The sequence below is a fragment of the Symsagittifera roscoffensis genome, chromosome 8, assembly GCF_963678635.1.
Source record: "Symsagittifera roscoffensis chromosome 8, txSymRosc1.1, whole genome shotgun sequence".
NCBI lineage: Eukaryota > Metazoa > Xenacoelomorpha > Acoela > Convolutidae > Symsagittifera > Symsagittifera roscoffensis.
Genome location: NC_087069.1, coordinates 32,189,904 through 32,205,331, shown reverse-complemented (window position 1 = coordinate 32,205,331; position 15,428 = coordinate 32,189,904). Strand labels below are relative to the sequence as shown.

Genomic DNA, 15,428 nt, shown 5'->3' with positions numbered 1-15,428 from the left:
TGTACTTTGAACAATTTTCAGCTTCCTGGGATGTCAAGAACTGAAATTTATAACTTCTAATTCCGTTTTCAGATAAGGAGAAGCTAGAAGTTGAGTGAAAAAATCAATCAACCTCCAATGGGTGGGGTGATTTTCTCTACTGTACAAAAACAAAAGTGATAGAGTAATTTAACAGTAATGCACAAGCCCTGTGTTTAGGAGTTACCTTGTGGACTGGGGATACTGAGACCCAGCAATGCGCTCCGTATTTTCACATTTAATTAAGTTAATTTGCGCGTTTCGGATTTGAGCTAAGTTAATTTGCGCGGTTCGACTAATAATTTGGCTGACTCGATGTTACGAGAACCACATTGAATTGGCTATGGTAGAGATGGTTAAAAGCACGTAAAACTCTGTTTAGATGCTAGCCAATCGTTTTAAGATCCAGCTTTACTGTCCGTCGTCCTAATATAAAGCTATATATAGAACCTGCCTTTTTTTGTCCGAAGTTTTGCGTTTACAGATTCTTTGTAACTCTTAACAGATTCGTTATTTTTCTAAAGTTTCATAGCGTTAATAAATTAATTATTAAAAAAAAAGATTTTTCGCGAACCAATTCAGTCTATTCAAAATTCTCAAAAATTTCACAGCTGCAATAAGAAAAACATGAACATATCGCAAACTGATTTGTTTTATGGAATAGTTTGAAGTTTTAATACTTAAAATTTCATAGGTTGAGTAGCTTGCTTAGAAGCACTTCAGTTTTTCGCGAACCGATTCGTTCTTTGAAATGTGGTCCTTTCCATTGTTGATAATTAACTATCTTGATGAATTTGTTCTTTGTTTTGTTTGTTGCAGTGGATGAGAAGACAAGTGGGATAGAGGAGGCGAGGAAGAGACACCAGCAGTTGAGGGCCAAACTGCTGCTGTGGAGGAAGGTGTACGTGGAGTTCCAGACCAACTGTCTCCACAGACACGCCCCCAAGGAACAGCCGCACAGACGTCACTCATGTGTCAGCAAGGTCAGTCAGTCCCCCCTGCCAAACCCCCCTGTTTTTTCTTATATATTCATAGATTTTCTGCGAGTATCGTCATTGATTTTGACCAATTTTTTTCAATTCAGAGAATACTAGATCAAAATTTTTGAGCTAACACAATCACAAGCTATGTAGTATAGAGAATTGCAAAAAGTTGGAGCTGACAAAATTATTTGAAAAGAGCAAAGGTCCTACTCTATAAAAATTTTGCATGCGAAGGCTAATTTTGCAGACAGAAAAGATGTCTCAAGGGTACCTAAGTTTTCGAATTCTAAACTTAATGAGAAAACTGAGTTCGAATTTCTAAATTTTGTTTGTTTAGTCCTGATAAGTTAAAATCATTAATTAATTACAATATAGTCAACAATATAGGCAAAAAGTTGGAACAGACATAAAACAGCTATCTACCATTTTTGAGCAATTTTTGCATGCAAAATCGAAAACTTAAGTGAACTTGAGACATTCTTTTTGTCTGCAAAATTAGCTTTCGTATGCAAAATTTTTACGGAGTAGGACTTTTGCTCTTTTCAACTAGTTTTGTCTGTTCAAATTTTTTGCAATTCTCTATACTAGTTAGCTTGTGATTGTCTTAGCTCAAAAATTTTAATCTTGATTCCCGGAATTGCCCAAAATCAATGACAATACTCGCAGAAAATCTATAAATTTCTAAGAAAAAAAAAACACTTGTATTTGGAATAAAAAAACCAAATGACCTATTTTCGTGGCTAAGTTTTGGTTCAGAATTTCTCGGGAAAAAACTGCACCATGTTAATTCTGGTGAACGCTAAGCAATTTTTGTTCGCTTCACTTTTTGTCTAATGTTAACTGAATTTGAGAAAAAAGCGTTTGAAATTTTCGTTATTGTTCGATGTGTCCGGTTAATTTATAGTTGATCCCAAATTGGTGGCAATATCCTTTTAGATCACGAATGTGAGCAATGTCAAATACCTAAAAAAAGCTCATTTTGACACCTGAACTTAATTTTCATTTCAGTTCAACAGTAAAACCATTTAAAGAAACACATTTAAAAAATCTAATTAACCTATAACAACTTTTTTTGACCGTTCAAGTTGCTCCAGGTAGCCAATATTGCCAACCGGGGGAAGATTTTCAAGAAGTTTGACAACCTTTTTTAAACCAAATTGATAACTGATTTTCCGAGCTCTCCCAAAGCATTAAAAAGACCGTTTCAGTCAAATTTTTGCGCCGCAGGCAAGATGTTTGAAAGATCAGGCCTAAAAAAAGCATTTTTAGGCACTTTTTGGAAAAATTTTTACCAAAAAATTGCAAGTTTTTGGCGCGCGCTCTCCCGTCAAAGTTAGTGGAAATTGTCGCCCAAGGCGCCTTAAAAAATGTTTAGAGCCCGGAACCAAGTATGGATATCCCGAAATAGTGCAAAGGGTCGGCAGGGGGTCGAATCACTGAGCAAGGGGAGAAGAGGGCGAGCTCTGACCCCACCTCCTAAATCCGCCCATGTTGCCAACAATTTGGCATTAACAAAAAGTATGCACTCATTTAAAATGTTGGTAACATCCTTTTCGGTCAAGGAATCTGAATGAAGTTGATCTTCTTCTGCTTATATATTAAAAAGTCGGAATGCGCTATTAACGCAATGTTTAACTGATAATAATGCTAATGAATTACTAGCGTGTAACGCACCTCCAGTGCTTCAATTTTTTTTATCGACAATTCATTTTAAAAAACGCATATATTTATCGGAAACAATATCTGCAATCTTTTAGTGCACTCTGACTGCTTCCAATTACAGGATTGGTAATTTCAAAGTTTATAAACTTTTCTTTAGTTCCAGTTTTGAAAAACTATAATTGAGTCATCTCGAAAACTTAATGGGCCTCTGGAGATTTTTGGAGGCCAGATTTGAAACTACTGAGAGTCCCTGAGAGCACCCTACCAGCTGGTTGGGTATTTCAAATCTAAGTTTCCCGAAAAAAAATTTAAAAAAATCATAAAAACCGTTTTATCTTGGAAACTAAGAGGATTTGAGCATTCATTTTAGAGACAAGATTCGCGACGCCTGGGTGTACGCTGACAATAAGGTTGTCTCTTCATCAAGTTAATAGTTTCAAATTTTGTGAATTTTTTTAGATAAGTTCATTAAATTTCGAAAAAATCAAATGTCACATCTCTGAAACTAGAAGCGCTTGAGCAGTCGTATTTGGCAAGATTTGCAACTCCCGAGAGTACCCTGACAGCACTCAGTTACAAAGTTAGGAATTTCAATTTTAAAAAGAAAAACAACTTCACTTTCTTACAGTTTTTGAAAAAATCACAAACGTCTATCTGCAAAACAACAATGATTTGAGCAGTCATATTTGGAGGCGAGGTTCGTAATCCTTGAAAGTACTCTGCCAGCACCCAACTACAGGGTTGGGAATTTCAAGTTTTGTAATTTTTTTTAATATGAGTTAAATGATTTTTTTGAAAAAATCACAAAAATCGTAGTATCTCGTTGACTAAAAAAATTTCGGCCTTCAAAGTGAATTGGAGGTCAAATTAACTGATTGGAAATCCAAAATGTTGGACTGCTCATTCTAAACTTGTTGAAATAATCACTGAAATCAAACTGGAAATACGAAAAACGTGAAAAAATTCTTTCGTTACACATGAAAAAAATTAAGTTGAAAAAACTTAAACGCGGTGAGATAATGAAGCCCGTATTTAAATGTATATGGATTAGGAGGCAATGTTTAGGAGGTTATCGACAGTAACTTTTAAAAAGCATTCAGAGTAACCAGCAGAGGAAGATGAACTCGATCCAACTTCAAGGTTATACAGTACCTGCCTCGTTTTTGTCCAAAAAAAAGTTTCATTTGATTTCTATCTGGAACACACACTGTTAAAAATTTAGTCTAGAACGAATCATTTGAAAACAGCAACGAATCATTAATGTTTAACTGAACATAATGCTTAAGAGTTTTTAGGAGACAATGTTTAAAAGGCTATCAAGCGTAACGTTTAAGAAGCATTCAGAGCAACCATCAGAGGAAGATGAACTCGATCCAATTTCAAAGCTGTACAATACCTGCCTAAATTTTGTCTGATTTTTTTTTCATTTCCGTCAGGAACTTGAACTGTCAAAAATTCAGTCTGGAACGAATCACTTGAAAACAGCAGCCTCCAGGCTAAGAAAAAAGTTTTTTGCAAACCGATTCAGCTTATGAAACAACTTGAAATGATTCAAAGTTTCGTAGCTTTAAAAATTTGCTTAGGAAAACTGAAACTTTTCGCGAACCAATTTTGTCCATGAAATAACTTGATATAACTCAAAAATTCATAGCTTCAAATGCTTGCTTAGAAAACTTAAACTTTTCGCGAACCGATTCAGATTATGAAAAAACTTGAAATATTTGAAAGTTTTTTTTAGCTTTAAAAGGTTGCTTAGAGAAACAAATTTTTCGCGAAGCGATTCGGTCTGCAAAAAAGTATAGAAAAGTTCACAAATTTTCATAGCTCTAACAGCTTGCTCAAAAAAATTCAATTTTCACACAAATTAATTCAGTTTATGAAATACTAGCCTCAAAAGCTTGCTTAGAAAAACTTCAATGTTTCGCGTGAGCTGATTCAATCTATAAATTAATTTGAAATAATTCAAAATTTCAGCTTTGAAAAGTTTCTTATGAAAAATTGAATTTTCTTGCAATCCGATTCGGTCCAAGAAATAACTTGAAATCTTCCAAATGTGTCATAGCTTGATTAGCTTACTTCAAAAAGTTTAAGGATTTTTGCGAACCGTTTCAGTCTTTGAAATAACTTGTAATAAATCAAAAGTTTATAGCTTTAAAAGCTTGCTAGGAAAACGGCCAACTTTTCATAAACCAATTCGGTCAACGAATTAAACTTTTTTCCATTTCAAATTGAAGTCGAATTGCGCTATGTACGCAAGGTTTAACTGAACATAATGCTTAGGAACTATTAGAAGACAATGTTTAAAAGGCTATCGATTGTAACGTTTAAGAAGCATTCAGGGCAACCATCAGAGGAAGATGAACCCGATCCAATTTCAAGGCTAAACAGTACCTGCCTCGTTTTTGTCCAAATTTTCATTTCATTTCATTTCATTTTTTTCTAGAACCGGGACTGTCAGTAATTCAGTCTAGAACGAATCACCTGAAAACAGCAACCTCAAAGCTAAGGAAAAAAATGTTGCAAACCGATTCAGTCTATGAAACAACTTGAAATATTCGAAAGTTTCATAGATTTAAAACTTGCTAAGAAAAACTGAAATTTCTTGCGAACCGATTTGGTCCAAGAAAAATTTTGAAATCTTCCAATGTTTCATAGCTTGATTAGCTTGCTTCAAAAAATTTAAAGAATTTGGCGAACCGCTTCAGTCTATGAAATAATTTGCAATTAAATCAAAAGTTCATAGCTTTAAAAGCTTGCTAGAATCACTTAAACTTTTCGCGAGCCTATTCAGTCTATGAAAAACTATGAACTATTTCAAAATTTCATAGCTTTAAAAGCGTGTTTAGAAAAACTTCGAAGTTTTTGCGAACCGATTCGGTCCAAGAAATAACTTGATATAAACTAAAATTTCATAGCTTTAAAAACTTGCTTAGGAAAACTGAAACTTTTCGCAAACCGATTTCGTCCAAGAAATCATTACTTGATATAATTCAAAAATTCATAGGTTTAGGCGCTTGCTTAGAAAAACCTAATTTTTTGGCATTCGATTCGGTCTATGAAATAATTGCAAATGTTTCAACGTTTCGTAGCTTGAAAAGCTTGCCTAAAAAACTTCAACTTTCACACAAACTGATCCAGTTTATGATATAACAAAGTTTCTAGTTTTAGAAGCTTGCTCGAAAAAACTTCGCGAACTGATTTAATTTTTCGTGAACTGATTCAATCTAGGAAAACAGAATTGTTTCAATGTTTCGTAGCTTTAAATCTTGCCTAGAAAATTTTAATTTGTTTGCCAACCAATTCGGTCTATGAAAAATTGCAAATGTTTCAACGTTTCGTAGCTTGAAAATACTTCAAAGTTTCTAGCTTTAGAAGCTTGCTCAAAAAAATTTCGCGAACTGATTCAATGTTTCGTGAACTGATTCAATCTAGGAAAACAGAATTGTTTCAATGTTTCGTAGCTTTAAATTTTGCCTAGAAAGTTTTGAACTGTTTGCCAACCAATTCGGTCTACGAAATAATTGCAAATATTTCAACGTTTCGTAGCTTGAAAAACTTGGTGGGAAAACTTAAACTCTCCGTGAACCGATTCAATCTTTAAATTAAATTGAAATAATTCAAAGTTTCATAGCTTAAAAGTGTGTAGAAAAACTGCCAAAATTTCGCAAATGGGTTCGGTCAACGAAATAACCTTAAAATTTTCATAATGAGTGAAAGTCGGAATGCGCTTTGGACGCAAGTTTTAACTGAACATTATGCTTAAGAATTATTAGAAGACATTGTTTAAAAGAATATCGAGAGTAACGTTTATGAAGCATTCAGGGCAACCATCAGAGGAAGATGAACTTCCAACTTCAAGGCTAAACAGTACCTGCCTCGTTTTTGTCCAAAGTTTCATTTCATTTCATTTCTGTCTGGAACCGCGACTGTCAGTAATTCAGTCTAGAACAAATCATTTGAAAACAGCAACCTCCATGCTAAGAAAAAAAATTTTGCAAACCGATTCAGTCTATGAAACAATTTGAAATATTCAAAGTTTCATAGATTTAAAACTTGCTAAGAAAAACTGAAATTTCTCGCGATTCGATTGGGGGCAAGAAATAATTTGAAATCTTCCAATGTTTCATAGCTTGATTAGCTTACTTAAAAAAACTGAAAGACTTTCGCGAACTACTTCAGCCTAAGAATTAACTTGTAATAAATCAAAATTTCATAGCGTTAACTGCGTGCTTATAAAAACTGCGAAGTTTTTGCGAACCGATTCGCTCCAAGAAAAAACTTGTTTTAAATCAAAGTTTCATAGCTTTAAAAACTTGCTTAGGAAAACTGAAACTTTTCCCGAACCGATTCCGTCCACAAAAAAAATTCAAAAACTCATAGCTTAAAACGCTTGCTTAGAAAACTTAAATTTTTCGCGAATCGATTCAGTCTATGAAATAACATCAAATAATTCAAAAGTTCATAGCTTTACAAACTTGCTTAGGAAAACTGAAACTTTTTGCGAACGGATTCGGTACAAGAAATAACTTGATATAAATCAAAAATTCATAGCCTTAAAAGCTTGCTTAGAAAACTTAAACTTTTCGCGAACCAAATCAGTCTAAAAAAACTTGTAATTTATCAAAATTTTTTAGCTTTTAAAATTTGCTTAGAAAAACAAACTTTTCGCGAAACAATTTGGTCTATAAAAGAATTTGAAAAAATTCAAAAAGTTTCAAAACTTGAACAGCTTGCTTGAAAAACATAGATCAAATTTATGATATAACTTGAAATAATTCAAATTTGCTAGCTTTAGAAGCTTGCTTTAAAAATTTCAATGTTTCGAGAAAGGATCCAATCTAGGAAGCATCTTGAATTGTTTCAATGTTTTGTAGCTTTAAATCTTGCTTAGAAAGTTTTAAGCTGTTTGCCAACCAATTCGGTCTATGAAATAATTGCAAATGTTTCAACGTTTTGTAGCTTGAAAAACGTGGTGGGAAAATTTAAACTTTTGGTGAACCAATTCAATCTATAAATTTGATGGAAATAATGCAAAATTTCATATCTTAAAACGTGCCTAGATAAACTGCTTCATTTTTGCAAACCGATTCGGTCAACGAAATAACCACAAAGTTTTCATAATAAATGAAAGTCGGAATGCGCTATGGACGCAAGGTTCAACTGAACATAATGCTTAATAATCATCAGAAGACAATGTGTAAAAGGCTATCGAGCGTAACGTTTAAGAAGCATTCAGAGCAACCATCAGAGGAAGATGAACTCGATCCAACTTCAAAGCTATACAATACCTGCCTAATTTTTGTCTAAATTTTCTTTTCATTTCTGTCAGGTTATTGAACTGTCAATAATTCAGCCTGGAATGAATCACTTGAAAACAGTTACCTCAATGCGTAAAAAAAAATGCAAACCGATTCGTTCTATGAAATAATTGGTAATAATTTCAACTTTTTGTAGCTTGAATAGCGTGCTTAAAAAATTTTCGCAAATTGATTCAGTCTATGATACAACTTGAAGTAATTCAAAAATTCATAGCCTTAAAAGCTTGCTTAGAAAAACTTAAATTTTTCGCGAACCAATTCAGTCTTAAAAAAACAAGTAATTTTTCAAAGTTTTATAGCTTTAAAAGTTTGCTAAGAGAAACGATTTTTTCGCGAACCGATTCGGTCTACAGAAAAATTTGAAAAATTTTGCAAATTGTCATAGCTTGAACAGCTTGCTTAAAAAACTTCAAATTTTACACAAAATGATTCAGTTTATGAAATAACTTGAAATTATTCGAAAGTTCTTCCCTTAGAAGCTTGCTTAGAAAAACTTCAAAGTTTCATAGCTTGAATTGCTGTCTTCGAAAAACTTGAAGCTTTTCGCGAACTGATTCAAACTATGAAATATTTTGAAATAATCCAATGTTTCATAGCTTCAAGCCTTGCTTGGAAAATTTTTTTGCTAGCTGTTTTGGTCTACGAAATAACTTGAAAGAGTTCAAACTTTCTTAGCTTAAATAGCTTGCTTAAAAACTTTTAAGCTTTTTGTGTATTGATGAAAGTTGGGATTTTCACGATTTTTGTCACCCACTTGCCTGCATCTGCGTTTGAACATTACGAGGCCAAACTGTGTATTTTGTGAACTGTAGGCGGATTCCGCAACAAGGACGCTCTCTTTTTTCTTACTTTGTTCTTTCATTTCTTTTGATTGTTCCGTCAAAATTTTAACATGTTTAAAGACTTTGTCTGAGGAGTCATAATCATTAACTTGAATTAATCAATTTTGCATCCGGCGTCATCTGAGCGAAAAGTTTTATTTTTAGATTGTTTATTCTTTGTTATATTTGTTACTTTGACTGTTAACAGATTGGTTATTAGATAAAAAGTCGGTTATTATCTTAACCGAAAATGCTTATCTTACAATTCCGTGCACCGGAAATGTTTATCATACACTTCCATACATCAAATGTATGGAAAAATGCCAGTCATACAATTTCGGGAAAAAAAACAATTATCATACGTTTTTTATAAATGAAAATTGTATGACTAGCATTTTTTGATGGCGACAACAAAAACTTTATTAACAACAAAAAAAAATTTTGAAATGGCTCCAAAAAGTTTTTTTTTCAACCCCAAAACTTCTACACAAACAAACATTTTCCAAAAAAAAAATTTGCATGCAAATCTTAATTTTTTGTCTGCATAACGTAGTCCTGGATACCCAAGAATTGGATTTTTTTTCAGTTTCTCTGGATAACTTTTTTCAAACAGGCTAAAAGCTCCTATTTTTTTTCTATGGCATGATTAGATATGCCCTAATCAGTGTCTAATAATTTGAAAATTCTAATTTTAACAATAATCAATTTGAAAGTTTAATGCTTTCAGTATATCATTTGTGAAAATAACTCTTACACAATTCAGGTCGCTCCCACTGAATTGTAAATGCCAGACGATTAACCGTTTGGTGACTCTAGTTTTGAGTAAACCATGGTTTTAATCACTTGTGTTAGGGCACGAACACATCCCAAAAATTTTGAGAAATAAAAATTAAAAAACAAAAAATTTCTGGTTAATTAAAAAATGCTTGTCCTACAATTTTCATGTATGAAAAAATGCTTACCTTAAAGTTTTCTTAAGATTTTCTGTATCTATGAATTTGTGCAAAATTGTATGATAAGCATTTTTTCATATATGAAAATTGTATGATAAGCGTTTTTGTCAACCCGGTGGATTTTTTTAAATTATATTTTCCAACTATTAGGGTCCAGTGATGTGTGAACTGGACGACATCTACCAGCCGGAAGTGTATGCACAGGAGAAGCTGAAGTTGCCGTCTCTGGAAGAGATTGCCAGACTGGCAGGCAGAAAGAACAGCCACGCCCACAAGAAGAGCAGTGTCAGCCCAGTAAAAGCCACTTTGGCTGCTTGACATTCAACAACTTGATTTAATCAGATTTAAGAAGATTATTGCAGTAAATTTGGGCTTGATTCGCCCACCCCTTTGTTTTCCAAACAGGCAAAAGAATCTGTAGCGTTCAAGGTTCAAAGTGGTTAAATTGTTGCAATTATGAGCAATTAACAAAGAAACTGTTGGTTGCTGGAGCGACAAATCAATGAAACAAGGATAATAATTGTAAATTTCAACATGAGTAACAGATATTATTACTGTGCCTCTAAGATACCAAAGAGAGACGAAACAAAGTTAAGTTAAGTCACTTACTCGCCCGTTCGTTCGCATTGTGTCTAGGAAATGTGGAATTTTTTTAAGTGTTACCGAGCTGAGAAGAGATGCTTGCCATACGTTTTCATACCATGAAAAAACGTTTATCAAACAATTTTATACAGTTTTGTAGAAAAACAGGGGTGTGTTATTAGCAAAATAAGCACTTTTCCGATACAATGAAAGTTGGCAATAAAAAATCACGAACTTATCTGCTTAATAATTGCATGATTGGTTTTTCTTAAGTTTCATTTTTTGGGAAAAATCATATTTTGTTATTCACACAAAATTTGTTGCTAAAGGCTTGAGCAAAGTTGAGGGAAAGGACTTTCACGAAACGATTTCGCCTGGAATTAAGATGTGGACCATAAGAAAAATTCTAAGCTTAGCTGTTCAAAATATGTGTGAGTTGAGACAGTTAGACATTGAAACTGCATACTTAAAAGCCAAACTAGATGATGTTTTTATGAAGCCACCTGAAGCTCTAAAAAGATATCTTGAGGGGTTAGGCTTTAAAATTCAGTTTTTGATGAGAGCTTGTTTGTTAGGAGGATAGAGGGAGAGAGAGAGAGGTTTAGTTTGCTTATGGGGCAATGATATAGTGGTTTGTTGAGCGGACAAAAAAATATCTCTGAAAAAAATAAGATAAGCAGATAAGTGATCTTAAATAGTTTTTAGGAATGAATATTTATAACACAGAAAACCCAGGTAGGATAAACCAGAAGAGATATCTTGAAAAGTAGTTATCAAGTTTTAAGATAACCGAAGCAAATCCGATAACAATCCCTCTTGGCAAAAAAAAGTTGACAAAAAAAGGTTGTCCTTTAGAACAAGAACAAGAAACAATATCAAAAAATGTGACTATCGAGAACTTTTTGGTTGTCTTAATTACTTAGCTTTATCAAGTAGACCCGACATTTTCTGTGCAGCAAACTTTTCTAAGTTCATTTGTGGGAAAACTCAGGTGAAAAGCATTGGAAAGCCGAGAAACATTGTCTCAAATATCTGCTAGGAACAACAAGTTTACCTTGAGTAGATAGAAGTGATAAAGCGTTGAGTCTTGTTGGCTATTGCGGACTGGGCTGGAAATATAATTGCTGAGATCGTTTTAAGGTGTTTCCATGGCTAAACTTTCTTTTGGTTGCGTAGATATTCAAATCAACCATGGGGGCCATACCGACTTATTTTTTTTCAAAACCAACGCGTCACACTGCGGAAGATCCTTATTGTTACTATTTGATGATTTGGTATTTCCGCAAAATATGTCTCAAACGTGTCGTTATGTTGATTTGAATCATCTCTGGGATGTTGAATATCTTCATGAACTGCAAGGAAGTTTGTTCGACATGCATATTGAGGGGTTTGTATTTTATTGAATCACCTCAAAATCAAACTGAACTCTGCACAAGATTTTGTGTTTCCAAGAAAAGCAATCCACTTGATATCATTTGTCTTGTTTCTCATGTAATTTATAGTTTAATTTTTCATGTCTGCTCAGGCATGACCAGACTCGTGAAAAATATTCATGAGTTTCATTTAGGATAGTTAAATCCGGTTCAGCTCGCTCTGTGTAAATTTTATCGCCAGAACCTTGATTCAGCAGCTTTCTCCTAAATATATTTCGCTGTGATTAATTCCACTTGGTAATTGGAGATATTTCACTGCAGATAGATCATTACAAACAAATGATATGTGATTTTGAGCCATGACAAATTTGGGTAGATATTATTCGGTCTTTTTGTTGAGAACCCCATTAGGAGTACAGCGGGGCCCAACAGTAGCAGTCTATGAGTAGTTGTGCTTGAAATAAACTGTTCTGATTCTTGAGGAGCGACATCCGTCAAACTTTCTTTTTGTGTTTGTTGGTTGTAGACGTTTTGGAAAATGTGATTTTTACTCTCAAATTAATTAAGAATTGTAGTATTTCAGAAACGCAATTTCTCTAGGTTTTTTCCAATTGCTCACTAAGTACCCAAATCTTCTTTTTTGGATGGCTGAACTAGTTTAATTACCTGGAATCATATTTTTGGTTAGCTTTTGCATTTTAGTTAATCAGAGCTCTGTGTTGTATTGGGATGTGTGAGTCTCGAAACTGTTTATCTGACACTCAATAATTTGAACGCACTAAGCCCAAATCGTTAAGTTTCATCCTTTTCATTATTACGTCAGTTAAATATAGCTTTGTTCTTGTTTGATTTTTTTTGTTTCAAATTGATATCGTGATTTTTGTACAATTTTTCCCGTCAAAAGTAAAACAGCAGAAATTACTTTTTTCACATTACTTTCCTATGAATTTTAAATAAAGATTTCTTAGCAAAGAATATCATGAAAAACATGTATATCAAACACATCTTATTTATCGAAAACAACTCATCGAGTTAGTATTCTAAATGTTGAACAAGAAACTGGTTGTAAAATGTTGAGATCTTGTCTAGATAAATTCTGAACTGTTCCTGTTAGTTTTTCGTTCGACCGAATACTGAGTATCCTGGTCGAAAAACTGTTTTTTGTCCTGTCTTTGACTTGTGCTTTAAATAAGTTTTTAGGACTGGATACAGAGTATCGTGGTACACAATAAAATTCTACTTTGTATATTTTAGCAGTTTTTGTTCAATAAACATTACTTTTACCGGATACTTGGTATCCTGGTTCTTGCTGAAATTAAACATACCCGGATTAGTTTGTATCAGAAGGAGCAATTTGTATTTCGTATATTCCATTCTTTTCATGACACAAAAAATTGAAAATGGATTTTCCATGACGTCGATGATTTTGCGTATGCGCGACGAATAACCGCAACAACAAGTTTTAAATTTTACAATGTTTGTTGATAAAAAATTGACACGCCAATTGTCAATCTGTAATATGTTTTTTAAAGATTGAAGAGAGGGACAACTGAAAATTGGCTGTTTGATTGTTTCGCATTCTAAAATACAAAAGAAACATTAGGGCGCATTCTCAAAAAAACACCGCTTTTCGCGATCTTTAAAACCAGCGTACGCAAATTTATTCAAAAAATTTTTCCCACACATCAAGCATTGAATTTTTAGAAATTTCGCCTATTGAAATAATTAATTCTTTTGAACAGCGATAACGGCTTACAGTAAAAAGCAAGCGGGAAACTTGAAATTGATGAAAACTACAGTTTGGTAAGCAGAATTAATAAACATCGCGCATTTTTGTCTGCTGTGTTACAATTGAACGGCTGTTTGTAACATTTGAAAAAATGCAATATCAGTATAAATTTTTTCGAGATATTCGTTTTTCTCATTATGTTTTCGACTTCTTTTGGGAAACTAAAGTCTGTTGGTAACAAACTGTTTCGATTTGACATATCGGAAGCAATAAACAGACAATTTTAGAAATGTAAAGATTTAGTTGTAGGCGTGGCAAGCCTACACCAGCATCTAAATTAGGGTGAAATAATACTTTTTTCCTTTTATCGAGTCTGCTTGATTTTTTTAATTTTGCATTTAGTAAATCATCCCAGTTACTAAAAGTTTCCAAATTAAACTTTAGTATGACAAGCCATATGAAAAAATGTAGGGATAACAAAGACTGACATTGTTAACCACTTGGTCCTCAAAATTTTACTAAGTAAAATTAAATTCCTACGTTTTTAAATTTGAGAACTCAATGTTATTTCAATATTTTTGACATTTTAGAAAGTTTAAAACAAGACATCAAGTATTTTTGTTTCCTTGACTGTTTTAAAGGGTGATAAACCAGATTTAGAAAGCACTTCAGTTTAAATTATGTTAATAATCATTCGAGTTTGTTTCCAAAAGTTTTCGATTAAGTGCAGTAATCTGCAAAAGTTTTCACCACATCAGATATTGATTAGGCAGGTAATGTCGTCGGCATATAAAAACAACTGTTTTTGGTTCTGTCTTTGACCTGTGCTTAAAATGAATTTTTTGATACCGGATACAGAGTATCCTGGTAAACAAGAAAAATATACTTTGTACTTTTTAGCAGTTTTTGTTCAAAACTCATTACTTTTACCAGATACTTGGTATCCTGGTTTCTTGCTGAAATTTAACATGTCCCGGGTAATTTTTATCAGAAAGAGCAATTTGTATTTCGTATCTTCCATTCTTACAATGACACAAAATCTTGCAAATGGATTTTCCATGACGTCGATGATTTTGCGTATGCGCGACGAATAACTGCAACAACATACTTAAGATTTACAATGTTTGTTGATAAAAAAATGACACGCCAATAATCAGTCTGTAATATGTTTTTTAAAGATTGAAGCGAGGGACAACTGAAAATTGGATGTTTGAATGTTTCGCATTCTAAAATACAAAAGAAACCTTCGGGCGCATTCTCAAGAAAAAAACACCGCTTTTCGCGATCTTTAAAATCAGCGTACGCAAATTTATTCAGAAAAAATATCCCACACAACAGGCATTGAATTTTTATAAACTTCGCCTATTAAATAATTAATTATTTTGAACAGCGATAACGGCTTACAGCAAAAAGCAAGCGGGAAATTTGAATTTGATGAAAATTAAAATTTGGTAAGCAGAATTAATAAACATCGCGCAGTTTTGTCTGCTGTGTTACAATTGAACGGCTGTTTGTAACATTTGAAAAATGCAAGATCAGGAGAAATTTTTTCGAGATGTTCGTTTTTCTCATTATGTTTTCGACTTCTTTTGGGAAACTATAGTTTGTTGGTAACAAACTGTTTCGATATGAAATATCGGAAGCAATAAACAGACAATTTTAGAAATGTAAAGATTTAGTTGTAGGCGTGGCAAGCCTACACCAGCATCTAAATTAAGGTGAAATAAAACTTTTTTCCTTTTATCGAGTCTGCTTGATTTTTTTAATTTTGCATTTAGTAAATCATCCCAGTTACTTAAGGTTTCCAAATTAAACTTTAGTATGACAAGCCATATGATAAAATGTAGGGTAAACAAAGACTGACATTGTTAACCACTTGGTCCTCAAAAGTTTACTAAGTAAAATTAAATTCCTACGTTTTTAAATTTGAGAACTCAATGTTATTTCAATATTTTTAACTTTTTAGGAAGTGTAAAACAAGACATCAAG

General features: G+C 33.1%; 1 protein-coding gene across 1 annotated transcript in view; it reads left to right on the top strand.

The window, feature by feature from the left end:
• LOC134853555 (uncharacterized) overlaps positions 1-10,073 on the top strand; it is a 10,416-nt gene extending 343 nt beyond the window's left edge. The window contains exons 2-3 of the mRNA XM_063869554.1: positions 838-1,001; positions 9,906-10,073. Coding sequence (XP_063725624.1) covers positions 838-1,001; positions 9,906-10,073 — 332 coding nt within the window. The remainder of the gene's footprint in view (positions 1-837; positions 1,002-9,905) is intronic.
• Positions 10,074-15,428: the final 5,355 nt, after the last annotated feature.